The sequence below is a fragment of the Ranitomeya variabilis genome, chromosome 1 (assembly GCF_051348905.1).
Source record: "Ranitomeya variabilis isolate aRanVar5 chromosome 1, aRanVar5.hap1, whole genome shotgun sequence".
Classification (NCBI taxonomy): Eukaryota; Metazoa; Chordata; class Amphibia; order Anura; family Dendrobatidae; genus Ranitomeya; species Ranitomeya variabilis.
The window spans coordinates 119,960,186-119,973,938 of record NC_135232.1 but is presented as its reverse complement, the minus strand read 5'-3'; the positions used below and the strand labels follow the sequence as shown (position 1 = coordinate 119,973,938).

Here is a 13,753-nt window from a genome sequence, read left to right as displayed (position 1 = left end):
CAATATTTTAATGAGGCCTGCCAGTTGTTGCCTTTCAGCGGTTTATGGATGACCCTAATCATATTTTCTGTCTGGCTTTGCACATTCTGCAAAGCCTATATGCCTGTATAACTACATTATCTACACTTTCAAAATACAAGTGTTTCTCACTAAATTACAATATCATCAAATATAATATATGAGATTCACTTTTTGTATTGATGAACTGAAATAAATTAAGTTTTTGATGATATTCTAATTTAGTGAGAAGCAGTTGTATTTTTGATCAAAATGTTATGGATTCAATGACTCATCCATACAGTTTAACACTGTTATTGTTGCATTACGGTGGTATGTAAAAGGTGCAAAAAACGTAGAAATATAGTTTAGGATTATATTACTCATCCATACAGTATTACGTGCTTTATTTCACATTTTTGTGGTATATAACATATAAAAGAATTTGAAAATTTAGTTTGTTTCTTCACATTTCTTACCCATACACTATTCCGTGTTCTGGGGTACATTTTTGTGATTTATAAGACTACACAGAAGTTTAAAAATTTTGCTGGGTTACATTTCTCAGTCATACAGTACTACATGTTCTTGGGTACATTTTGTTGGTATATAACCCACCAAAACTATTTTCAAAAATTTATCGATATTATATTGATCACCCATACACTATTCCTTGGTCTGAAGTACATTTCATTGCTATATAAGCCTCAAAAACTTGTTCAAATGTATCGGTATTACAATGCTCGCTCATAGGGTATTACATCTTCTTGGGTACATTTTGTTGCTATATAAGCCTCAAAAAAATTGTTCAAAATTGTATCTGTGTCATATTGCTCACCAATACGGTATTACATATTCTGTGGTACATTTAGTTGCTATATAACCCTCAAAAAACTTGTTCCAAATTGTTTTCGGTATTATATTGCTCACCTATAGAATATTCCGTGGTGTGGAGTCCATTTCGTTGGTATGCAATCCTCAAAAAACTTGTTCACAGATTTATCAGTATTTGGCTGTGTGCACACGTTGCAGATTTGGGGCTTTTTTGTGTTTTTTCTATGCGGATTTGTGACAAAATCTTAAGCCAAACCTGATGCCAGCAAACTGAATGAGAAACCTGACATGAAAATAAACTGCGGCATGTCAATTCTCTGTGTATTTTTTCACCACTGACTTCACTCCAATCAATCAAAAACACAGGTAAAAATGTGCGTTTTGCTGCTCCGTTTTTTCTGCAAAGAGATACCGAAAAGTTTACTCCACGTGAACACATACCCTTATCGTTATTTTATTGCTCACTCATAGACTATTCCACAGTCTGGAGTACATTTCGTTGTTTTATAACCCTAAAAAATCTTGTTAAAAAAAATATCGATATTATATTGCTCATCCATAGACTAATTCATGGTCCGGAGTACATTTCCTTGGTATATAACCCTCAAACGTGAATAGCTTTTATGAGTCTAGGAGTACTAATGCATGACAGTTTGAACAAAATGTGTATGAGGCCCTCCTGAGGGTGAGAGATGCTTCCAGGGGTCTTCCCCATGCTGTTCTTCTTCCATTCAGCACTTTTGCCATCCATTTGAACATTTTCACTGCCCGCCAGACCTTTTTGTTGGGTGTGCTGGAAAAAAAGCTTGGATTTCCCATTGACTCCCATTATACTCATTACTCAAAACAAGCATGCGAGTATTAGGAATTGCTCAATTCGAGAAAAGAGAACCCAAGCATTTTAGTGCTCACTCATCCCTAGTATTAGGGAGAAGTATTCTAGAGAATGCCTTTAAAGGGGTCATTCAGGAAAAAAACATTTTTCTTTTCTAGTAATGGTGCTACTAAAAGCTATCATCTTTGTCTGAAATTGCAGCTCAATCTAATTTACTAAGAATGAGTGGTCACTAACCAATATGACGAAACAGTGGTGTTCCAGTGCATCCTGTTGTTGCTGTAGCTGGTAACAGCATATCGTTAGGGTGCCAAGTGTCAGCCCCCAAACAATTTGGCATTGATGATCTCTCCTAAGGATAGCACAATATCTGAACAGTCAAAAACTGCTTTAAATATCAGACACACGTCAATGGCACTGCTTCTGTCAATCGTTTCTGGCCACATGGGCATACTATACCCCTGGAGTTTCCCTTTTGTTCTCAAAAACTCTAGATCGATGTATACCACAGAGACTGTGTGCCTCCATAAAATCTTCTGTACAAGGTTACTGTATATTGCGCACATGAAGCCTTGGATATTAAATATGGTGCTCAGCTACTTAGGAGACCCCTATATCTCCAAACCTGTAAATCTTCTGTCCACACTGTCTGCCTTAGCAATACAAGAACCTTTCACGCTCAGAGCAATAAATAACATTTATTCCTCTCTGATATGGATGAAGTCACACTGGTGGAAAGTCATTGCATGCAATCACCTCTAAAAACCAACTGATAATACTGACTTACCTCAAAAATAGTGGTGGAGGACTTCTCACCTTCCTGCTCATCATTCCTCCCATGACGTGATTCAATAGCTCTTGTTTGGTAGCAAGTCTTAGTCAGATAGCCTTCTTCACCTCCCTGCATCCAAAAGATGAAGCACATGCACCATGAAGATTGGTTATTCTCTGTTGTCTAGTGGCATGCACATATTTTATGTAACATACAGAACTCATAAAAGATAAAAAATTAGAGTTGCATATAAAATATATAAGGAAGGGGTGTATATATCATACAGGCTGTCGATTGATCTAGTGCCACTGTGTAGAGGTAGCCTGGAATGAAGACTAGAGAAGTTCAAATACCGTATAGTATACCTCACACCATAATCGAGGGAGTAGGAACTGTGGCTTTAGAAAAATAAAATTAAGACTTTGAAGTGGCCTAGTCAAAGTCCTGACCTTAATCCGACTGAGATGCTGTGGGATGACCTTAAAATGGCAGTTAATGCGCGGAAACCCTCCAATGTGGCTGAATTACAACAATTCTGCAATGATGAGTGGGTCAAAATTCATCCCAAGTATTGTAAAAGACTTGTTTCCAGCTATCGCAAATGCTTGATTGCAGCTGTTGCTCCTAAGGCTAGGTTCACATTGCGTCAAGTACATGGCGTTAAACGGATGCGTTAAACGCATGTACAGAAAAGGAGCAAAAAATATGTGAAATTCGTCGTCACAGTAACGCTAGCGTTAACGCATGTGATCGCGTTTTTCATTTTGATGTCCGTATCCGTTTGTCTGCGTTTGTCACTGTCAATAAAGTTGTTGTTTTTTTTTTTGTTTTTTTTTCCCTTTTGTCATTGTCGGGTGTGGGCACAGACTCATTCTCCATTTTGAAAGCATTGAGTGAACTTCTGCTAGCAAGATGTTTGTGTCTGAGCTCGTCAGATTTCGCTTGATGCGGTTGCGACTTCGTCAGAGAAAGCGCAGTTCGCAAAGGAGATATTGGATCCACGAAGTGAATTTCTTGCGGAGTACATATGGTGCCTTTCACACCCTGTATGTGCAGCTTCGGGATCACCCCTCCAAATTCCAACGCTATCTCAGGATGTCCATTGAGACCTTTGATGTTCTGCTCTCGCATGTGACGGATGAGATACATCATCATCGCAGCACTTTTCGTGAAAGCATCAGTGCGGAGCAACGTCTAGTAGTGACTGTGAGGTAATTATACATTTTTTTTAGCATTCTATTGACAAACACTAGATGTAGGTATCGTGGGGCATAATGTTCATTTTGCAATTGTATATTCTATTGTAACTAGGCTTTAGATGATCACTAACAATCCTAATTTTTTTTTTTTTATTTAAATGTCGACAGATATCTGGCTACCGGAGAAACTTTTGCATCACTGCATTATCAGTTTAGACTTGGGAAGTCAACAATTTGCCAACTGGTTCGGGAAACTTGTGATGCCATTTGGAATAACCTGCAACCACTTGTGCTACCAACCCCGACATCAGAAATGTGGCTAGCGATTTCCCAACAGTTTGAGGATGTGGCTAATTTCCCCAATTGTATTGGTGCCGTGGACGGCAAGCACATACGGATTCAGAAACCTGCGCATAGTGGTTCCCTGTACTATAACTATAAGAAATACTTTTCTATAGTATTGATGGCTATTGCGGATGCCAGGTACCGTTTTGTTGCTGTGGATATTGGTGCTTATGGCCGGACTAACGATTCCAGAGTATTCAGAGACTCCAACATGGGCCGATGTTTGTACAGCCAAAGTTTCAACATACCCTCATCAAGACCTCTTCCGGGGACCGAAGGCCCAAGTTTGCCCTATGTTTTAGTTGGTGACGAGGCCTTCCAACTAGGACAAAATCTCCTCAAGCCCTACTCAAGCCGTAGTCTAGACTCCAGCAGGCGCATTTTTAATTATCGCTTGAGCCGGGCTAGACGTTATGTGGAGTGTGCCTTTGGGATTTTGACATTGAAATGGCGGATTTTACTAACCTGCATGCAACTGCAACCAGAAAATGTGGACCGTGTTGTGAAGGCGTGCATCTGTCTGCATAATTTTGTGGCGAGACATGAAACCCAGGTGGTAGACCCTGATGATTGTGAGTCGAACCTCATGAGCATTGAATCTACTGCTGTTCGGTCAACAGCACAAATAATGAGGATTCGTGATCAGTTTGCACACTACTTCACACATGAAGGCCATGTTCCATGGCAAGACAGATACGTGTGAAAATATTGTAAAGTCTTCCTGATGTTGTGTAAAAAGTTACCTTATGGCGTGTAAAAAGTTTTTTAACCAGATGTCGTGTTAAAAATTACCTTATGTCGTGTATAAAGTTGTGTTGTGTTAAAAGTTAAAGTCATCCAAGATTATTAAATTTGAAACAGTTTACAACATGTTTATGGGTTTTTCCAACAAACTTTTGGTACACAGGTTTAACATATGATATCCCATAGGGAAGAAAAAAAAGGAAAATAGAAATTCACAACAAAAAACATAACAAAAAAAAAAAAATAGAAAACTTGCAACGTGGTTATTGCACCTGGCTGGGGACACTGAACTGTACTAAAGACTTTGGTACTGCACGGGCGTATTGTCTGCCCAACTATATGATGGACTGCTACTATGTCTATGAGGTTCCACGCTCGTTTCACCCCGGCCTCTATATTGAGGGTTGTAGGCCGGCAAGTCCATTCTTCTAGTTCCCGATGGAGCGGGTTCTTGTGGTCCCACAAATTCCTCTACAAGCTCGTTCAGTCTTTGTCTAAACATAAAGTTTCTATGTGCCGGGATATTTTGGGCAACAGGCACATAGGATAAGAAAAGTAGCTTCCACTCATTAGCAGAGTAGACAGACTCGCGTGCTTGCAGCTCGGTAATTTCGCGCCTCACGTCTTTCAGCTCACTGCGACACATGTCCTCTACCCGTTGGAGTCCATCCACGATAATTGCATCAGCTTCATCTTTTTGGGTTGCTCGCTTGCGTCCACGCTGTGATTGCAACCGGGCACTCACACCTGCAGCAACAGTGCTTCTGTCCGCAGATCGTGGCTCGCTGATGCCAGACACATCTTCAGGTTGTGTTGGTTCCACTGGAGAAGGTTCCAGTTCCTCTGTCGGTCTCGGAGCAGCGGTACTGCATATCGTGCTGTAACCCAAAAAAAAAATTAATATAAATAAAGTAAATTAGTTACCTTTATTAAACAATTTTGTCTCGCACACAGACGTTTTTGTACTTACGAGCGCTGAGACAATGTTTTTTGAAGAAAGAGCAGTTGGTCGTAATGCACATACGGGGTCACCCGTTTACCACTGGATCCACTTGCTGCATTTTGATTGTTCCGGTAGTCACGGACAAAGCGATCGCGGATGGACTTCCAACGGGTATGGACAGCATCGGCTTTAAATTTAAAAAAAAAAAAAAAAATAGTAGACAGATAGTTTGAAGATATAGGAAACATTTTTCATAGTTTGCTAGGATAGTTGAGATATAAATAGTAGATAGATAGTTAAGAAATAGTTTTTAGAAATAGTGTATAGATAGATAGTGTACAGATAGTTCATAATTGAGAGATAGACAACAAGTGGATAGGTTGATAGGATAGAAATTTTTTTTGGGTTTACATTTTCCGATGTTACGTCACCAATATTTACCAATTTTTTTCTTTGAAGTTGTAGACTTCTCCATGTATCGGGGATCAAAGTGACAGATTATTTGATCCCACAACTTCCGGTTTTTCACGATGTCATGGTGGGAGCTGTCGCTCTGGTCCCATATGGAGGGGTTGGCTTCAACAAGGTTGATCAGTGTCTCGTTGTGGATAGTCAATGGCTCTTCGTCAACGACAATCCTTTTTTTTTTGGCCGCTGACTTGGACTAGGTAAACCCAAAAAATTTAGGTTGATAGTTTCAATTTCACTGGATGGCCATATTCATATATACAGAGATAGATAGATACATAGATATAGCAATAGATAGATACATATATATAGATAGATATATAGATACATAGATATAGATAGATAGATACATAGATATAGCAATAGATACATAGATATAGATAGATATAGATAGATATATAGATACATAGATATAGATAGATAGATACATAGATATAGATAGATAGATACATAGATAGATACATATTTATAGATAGATACATAGATATTGATAGATAGATAAATAGATAGATACATGGATATAGATATATACATAGATATAGATTGACAAAAATAGATGGAGCGATAGATAGTTGATATTTTACAGGTATAGTAGATAGAAATTGAATAGATAGATTGTTGATAAATATTGGATAGAATATTTCTAATTTGATATTTACCACTGGCAGTTGTGGCGACGACAGACGGCTAGGGACCTTCTTTCTTTTTTGTCCTCCGTGTTGCACCACCTATTGTGTATGTAAAATGTAAAAAAAAAACATTTTAACATTAAATTATGTTAACATTCATTGGATCAATAAATTTATGCCTGAAAAATTCAACATGTGTGCTATGTACCTTTGTTTTTTTAGCATGTTTTTTGGGGGGTGGTCTAGCAGCCTCGGGCTCAGAAGACTCCTATTCACAATAAAACAATAAACAGGATTGTTATGCCTAGCTCAATACAATGGAGTTTCACACAACATTATAGTGGTTTTTTAAAGTGCAAGCCTACCGACTGTGACGAAAAAATCGCAGACACACTGCTGCTGCTGCTGCTGCTGACATCTGTGTCCGACATCTGTGTGCAACAAAGCAACATGTTTAGTATACACACATCCGACGGACATTTTACAGACTCCCATGATGTATACTGAGATATATATATAGAAATGTACTTACATTTCAGGAGAGGTATTGCAACACTCTGTCACGTGCAGTAGTCCTATTGTGGGTGGTATATTCCTCTTAATGGCCGAAATCACATTTCCTGTCACATGACACATGTGACCACCCTCAAACGCTATTAAAACGTGTGGTCCTATTTGGAAATTTTTCATGATTTGCGTCTGACTGCGTTTGCCATAGCCTTCTATGGCAGAATGAACGCTTCCGTTAGTAGTGCGTTAGCTTGACCGGACCCGAGAACGCTGCAAGCCGCGTTGAAGGTCCGTCAGAAAAAAAACGTTATGTGACAAACGCATACCAATTTAGGGATGCGTCACGATGCGTTTTACAATGCAAGTCTATGGGCGCGTTAGTAAGTGCGTTACATTGCGTTTTTACTACTTAAAAACGAGTCCGTTAGACGGACACACCTAGCGCAATGTGAACCCAGCCTAAGGGTGGCCCAATCAGTGTTTAGGTTTAGGGTCAATCAGTGTTTCACACAGAGCCCTGTATGTTTGGATTTCTTATTCTCTTAATAATAAAGACCTTCATTTAAAAACTGCATTTTGTGTTTACTTGTGTTATCTTAGCCTAATATTTAAATTTGGTTGGTGATCTGAAACATTTAAGTGACAAACATGCAAAAGAAAAGGAAATCAGGAAAGAGCAAACACTTTTTCACACAATAAATGTATACACTGCTCAAAAAAATAAAGGGAACACTAAAATCCCACATCCTACATATCACTGAATGAAATATTCCAGTTGTAAATCTTTATTCATTACATAGTGGAATGTGTTGAGAACAATAAAACCTAAAAATTATCAATGTAAATCACAACTAATATCCCACGGAGGTCTGGAGTTGGAATGATGCTCAAAATCAAAGTGGAAAATGAAGTTACAGACTGATCCAACTTCAGTGGCAATGCGTCAAGACAAGGAAATGATGCTCAGCAGTGTGTATGGCCTCCACGTGCCTGTATGACATACCTACAATGCCTGGGCATGCTCCTGATGAGGCGGCGGATGGTCTCCTGAGGGATCTCCTCCCAGGCCTGGACTAAAGCAATCAGCCAACTCATAGACAGTCTGTGGTGCAATGTAACGTTGGTGGATGTGCGAGACATGATGTCCCAGATGTGTTCAATCGGATTCAGGTCTGGCATTCAGTCCATAGCTTCAATGCCTTCATCTTGCAGGAACTGCTGATACCCCCAGCCACATGAGGTCTGGCATTGTCCTGCATTAGGAGGAACCTAGGGCCAACCACACCAGCATATGGTCTCACCAGGGGTCTGAGGATCTCATCTCGGTACCTAATGGCAGTCAGGCTACCTCTGACAAGCACATGGAGGGCTGTGCAGCCCTCCAAAAAAATGCCACCCCAAACCATTACTGACCCACTGCCAAACCGGTAATGCTGAAGGAAGTTACAGGTAGCAGATCGCTCTCCACGACGTCTCCAGACTGTCACGTCTGTCACATGTGCTCAGTGTGAACCTGCTTTCTTCTGTGAAGAGAACAGGGCCCCAGTGGCGAATTTGCCAATCCTGGTGTTCTGTAGCAAATGCAAAGCGTCTTGCACGGTGTTGGGCTGTGAGCACAACCCCCATCTGTGGACTTCGGGCACTTCAGACCATCCTCATGGAGTCGGTTTCTAACCGTTTGTGCAGACACATGCACATTTGTAGCCTGCTGGAGGTCATTTTGCAGGGCTCTGGCAGTGCTCCTCCTGTTCCTCCTTGCACAAAGGCTGAGGTAGCGGTCCTGCTGCTGGGTTGTTGCCCTCCTACGGCCCCCTCCACATCTCTTGGTGTACTGGCCTGTCTCCTGGTAGCACCTCCAGCCTCTGGACACTACGCTGACAGACACAGCAAACCTTCTTGCCACAGCTCACATTGATGTAACATCCTGGATGAGCTGCACAACCTGAGCCACTTGTGTGGGTTGTAGAGTCCGTCTCATGCTACCACGAGTGTGAAAGCACAACCAACATTCAAAAGTGACCAAAACATCAGCCAGAAACCATTGGTACTGAGATGTGGTCTGTGGTCCCCACCTGCAGAACCACTCCTTTATTGAGTGTGTCTTGATAATTGCCAATAATTTCCATCTTTTGTCTATTCCATTTGCACAACAGCATGAGAAATTGATTGTCAAACAGTGTTGCTTCCTAAGTAGACAGTTTGATTTCACAGAAGTTTGATGTACTTGGAGTTATATTCTGTTGTTTAAGTGTTCCCTTTATTTTTTTGAGCAGTATATATATATATATACAGGGGTTGGACAAAATAATGGAAACGCCTGATGTTTTGGCATCATAATCTTCGAACATGTGATAAATATGCAAACCGTGACATATGGTAATGTTTTGTAGTTGATTATTTGTGTTATGTGATATGTGTATGTAAATTAACGGTTTGTTTTGCATAACTGTAAGAGCATTGATGAGAACCTGATACCAATGGCAGACCTCTCAGATTTTCAAAGAGGCCAAATTGTTGGTGCTCGTATGGCAGGTGCTAGTGTAACAGAAAGTGCCCAAATGCTTGGCGTGTCAAGAGGTACTGTCTCCAAAGTAATGACTGCGTTTGAAAGAGAAGGAAAAACGTCCGCAGCAAAGCACAGGTCCGGCCGAAAGTCAAAGTTGACTGAGAGAGACCGTCGGACTCTAAAGCGAATTGTGAGAGAGGATCGCAAGACCACGGCTCCGAAAATCACTGCTGAGCTCAATGAACACCTACAGAACCCAGTTTCCACGAAAACTGTTCGTCGGAAGCTGCACAAATGTGGATTCCACAGAAGAGCTGCAATTAGAAGACCGCTGCTCTCAATGACAAATGTTTCCAAGCATTTAGAGTGGTGTAGAAACCTCCAGAATTGGTCCCTCGAGCAGTGGAAACATGTGACATTCTCAGACGAATCACTGTTTACCCTATTTCCGACCTTCGGCTGAGTGTACATTTGGAGACAGCCGAAAGAAGCATTCCATCCAGACTGCCTTCTCCCAACCGTAAAACATGGTGGAGGTTCTGTGATGATCTGGGGTGCTATTTTGTGGAGATCCGCTTGGCCAATGATACCCCTTCATAGAAGAATTAACAGCAGAGATTATTTAGGCATTTTGGGCGACCAAGTCAATCCAATGGTTCAAGCACTGTTCTCGGAAGGGATTGCCATCTTTCAGGATGATAATGCACCAATTCATACAGCTAGAATCGTTAAAGCATGGCACGAGGAACACTCTAATGAAGTTGAGCATCTCATCTGGCCCCCACAATCCCCAGACCTCAACATTATTGAGCATTTATGGTTGATTTTAGAGATTCAAGTTAGACGTCGATTTCCGCCGCCATCGTCGCTCAAAGAACTGGAGGGTGTTTTAACTGCAGAATGGGCTAAAATTTCTTTGGAAACAATTCACACCTTGTATGAATCCATACCTCGGAGAACTGAGGCTGCAATCGCCGCAAAAGGTGGACCTACACCATATTAAACGAACTTTTGTTGATGTTTCCAGGTGTTTCCATTATTTTGTCCAACCCCTGTATATCACACTCAGCAGTAGGTAGCGTTCACACAGGCAATGCACTTTGATCAAACAGTGCAGAATCCCTGCATACAACTCCAAAGGATTCAAAACAAAACAGAAGTTTCTGGGCACAAAGGTATCACAGCAAATGAACAGTTCATTCATCAGTGCACATATATGTCAATGCGGCCTCACCCACACAGATTTCAGTCCTCTCTCTCTCAGCTTCTAGCTGAGACTGACAGCACCAGAGGTCTGTTCTACCTCCCAGATACAGCTCACATTTTGGCTGGTCACTCACCAGCTCCAACACACTGCACTGCATTCCCCAGCAGACGGACACAAAATGAATACAAGGCCTTGCTCTAGATACTGTAGCTATGAAACAGATTAGAGCTAGGATTTCAACCCTGTCCTTCCTGGCTTTACTACACTATATGTAATATAAACACACACACACAGTACCATGGCCCAGTTGATCATCGTAAGAAGCACCTAAGTTAAGTCTAATGATATGCATAAACTGAGGCATGGTACTGTGTATATATAAATGCCAGCAAGTTCTTCTATTATTCTTAGAATTCACAGCATCATTATCTGATATACAATGAGATAGGGCAGCACGGTGGCTTAGTGGTTAACACTGCATATTTGCAAGAAGATTGTATGTTCTTCCCGTATTTGCGTGGGTTTCCTTTGGGTTCCCCCCACACTCCAAAAAAATACTGATAGGGAATTTAAATTGTGAGCCCCAATGGGAACATTGATAATAATGTATTGGTATTAACCCCTTAATGGCCGCCAATACATCTTTTAACTGACCTGAGATATAAGAGAATAGCCTCCCCATACAGGTGACAATCCAGCATCTGTCGGTTGTGCACTATAGCTGACAACTTTCTGCATCAGCCACGATTAGTGTTTGCACCGTCCATATCTGTTTAACCCCTTAGATGCTGCTGTAAACAGTGACTACATCATTATATATGGTTAACAGAGTGTGGGGTCTTCCTCTTTATCCCAATTGGTGCCCTTAGATCATGATTGTGTGGTCCTGATGTTTGCCGTGGCAATTCATGACCTAATAGCGGCCTTGGAGTCTGAAGGCTGTAGTATTCTGATCAGAAGTTAGAGGCATTTAGGTGGTAAAAATATACATTTTCATTTCTGTCATACCACTTTGCATTAATTCCTGTAAGGCACCTGAAGGGTTAATAAACTACCTGACAGCAGTTTTCGATATGTCAGGGGGTGCTGTTTTTAAAATGGTATCACGTTTGGGGGTTTCCCAATATATGAGACCCCTAAAGTCACTTCAAACATAGATAAGTCCCTAAAAAAATAAATTTAGCAAATTTTCTTGAAAAAATGAAAAATTGCTGCTACATTTTTAAACCTCCTAAAATGCTAACAAAATAAGATAACATTTTACAAATGATGCTGATGTAAAGCCGACACGAGGGAAATGTTATTTATTAATGGTTTCCTGTGGTATGACCATCTGGATTAAAGGAATAATCATTCAAATTTTGAAAATTGCTAATTCAAATAGTCTCAAAATCACTGGGATTTGTTGAAGCGTTGAAGAGTTATTACTACATGAAGTGACACTGGTCAGATTTCAAAAATTTGGCTCAGGCACTAAGGGGTTAAAGGTGCTATATAAGGGAGTAAATAAAGTAATCTTTATAATAATCTTTATTTTTATATAGCGCTAACATATTCCGCAGCGCTTTACAGACATTATCATCGCTGTCCCCAGTGGGGCTCACAATCTAAATTCCCTATCAGTATGTCTTTGGAATGTGGGAGGAAACCGGAGTACCCGGAGGAAACCCACGCAAACACGGGGAGAACACACAAACTCCTTGCAGATGTTGTCCTTTTGGACCCAGGACTCCAGAGCTGCAAGGCTGCAGTGCTAACCACTGAGCCACCATGCTGCCCATAAGTAAATAAACAAATTCAGTTTCCAGTAATATTTTATAAGAAGAGCTCAAATTTCGGCATTCACCTTGTTCTGTATCACTGAAGGTGTACGAAGCATATCATAGTTTTGGTAAAATATAAGCAAACTACATAAGCATTTCTTTTATCAATAAACAGGTAAATCAAATGTTATATGCAAAAATATTATTTTACACAGATTAGCGATTCATATAGTAAGATAATATTTTCTGAAACAAAGGTCACAAAAAGCCACTGATGATAAAAAGTGCAAGATATCTTCATGACCGGAGCCAATATGTTCCAAAACAACCTAAGAAAATAATACAAATACAGCATGGTTTACAAGCCCACAAAATTTCTATACTGGCTAAATATATTGTTCTAAAGTTTTTTTCTATTAAAGGGGTATTCTGTCTACAGATTACGTACATTTTCCGAAGATGCGGATTCCACCGACTCTGATTCATAATCCAAAGTGTACATGACAATACAGTGAACAGTCTCAAAAAGGCTATAATTTTATCAAGCCAAGGATTTTCTGAGACAGCGTTTCAGCTCTATAGTATCTACAGTATATAATAGTCATCTATTTGAGAGTCATCTCCAGAAGACAATTTTTAATGCAAATCAAGGTGCAGAGTACACAATGTTACTCACATGTGCGGGCTCAGGTGTGAGGCCTTGTTTCCTTCTCCTGTGGCCCATTCCCTTTGTACCAGTCCTTGCCGAGTTACAGTGTTAACTCGACTAAAGCCCAACACCATCACCCAAGACTTTTTAAAGGTCTGCTTAGGCAGCCATGCGCTGTCTGATCACTGAGATAGCATTGATCTCTGCAATCTTGATGCAATTCTTGACATATTCCACTTAGCTCAAGCTCCAGGCAGGTGCCTAATTATCATTTGCTACTCCTGACTTCCAATCACCTACCAGCATTTAGGTGCTAGCTCAGTCCTCACTCACTGCCAGAGGTGCCTGTCTA

General features: G+C 40.5%; 2 protein-coding genes across 4 annotated transcripts in view; both read right to left on the bottom strand.

The window, feature by feature from the left end:
- The window catches only part of ATG10 (autophagy related 10), a 267,809-nt gene that overhangs the window by 149,206 nt on the left and 104,850 nt on the right, over positions 1 to 13,753 (bottom strand). For all 3 annotated transcript variants that reach the window (XM_077288565.1, XM_077288573.1, XM_077288557.1), the window contains one exon: positions 2,454 to 2,567. In XM_077288565.1, coding sequence (XP_077144680.1) covers positions 2,454 to 2,567 — 114 coding nt within the window. The remainder of the gene's footprint in view (positions 1 to 2,453; positions 2,568 to 13,753) is intronic.
- Positions 5,022 to 7,197, bottom strand: LOC143807224 (uncharacterized). The gene is made up of 6 exons (XM_077288546.1): positions 7,132 to 7,197; positions 6,975 to 7,034; positions 6,797 to 6,865; positions 6,111 to 6,333; positions 5,697 to 5,856; positions 5,022 to 5,604 (listed from the first exon to the last, which is right to left on the bottom strand). The coding sequence occupies exons 1-6, from the start codon at positions 7,195 to 7,197 to the stop codon at positions 5,022 to 5,024; spliced, it is 1,161 nt and encodes a 386-aa protein (XP_077144661.1).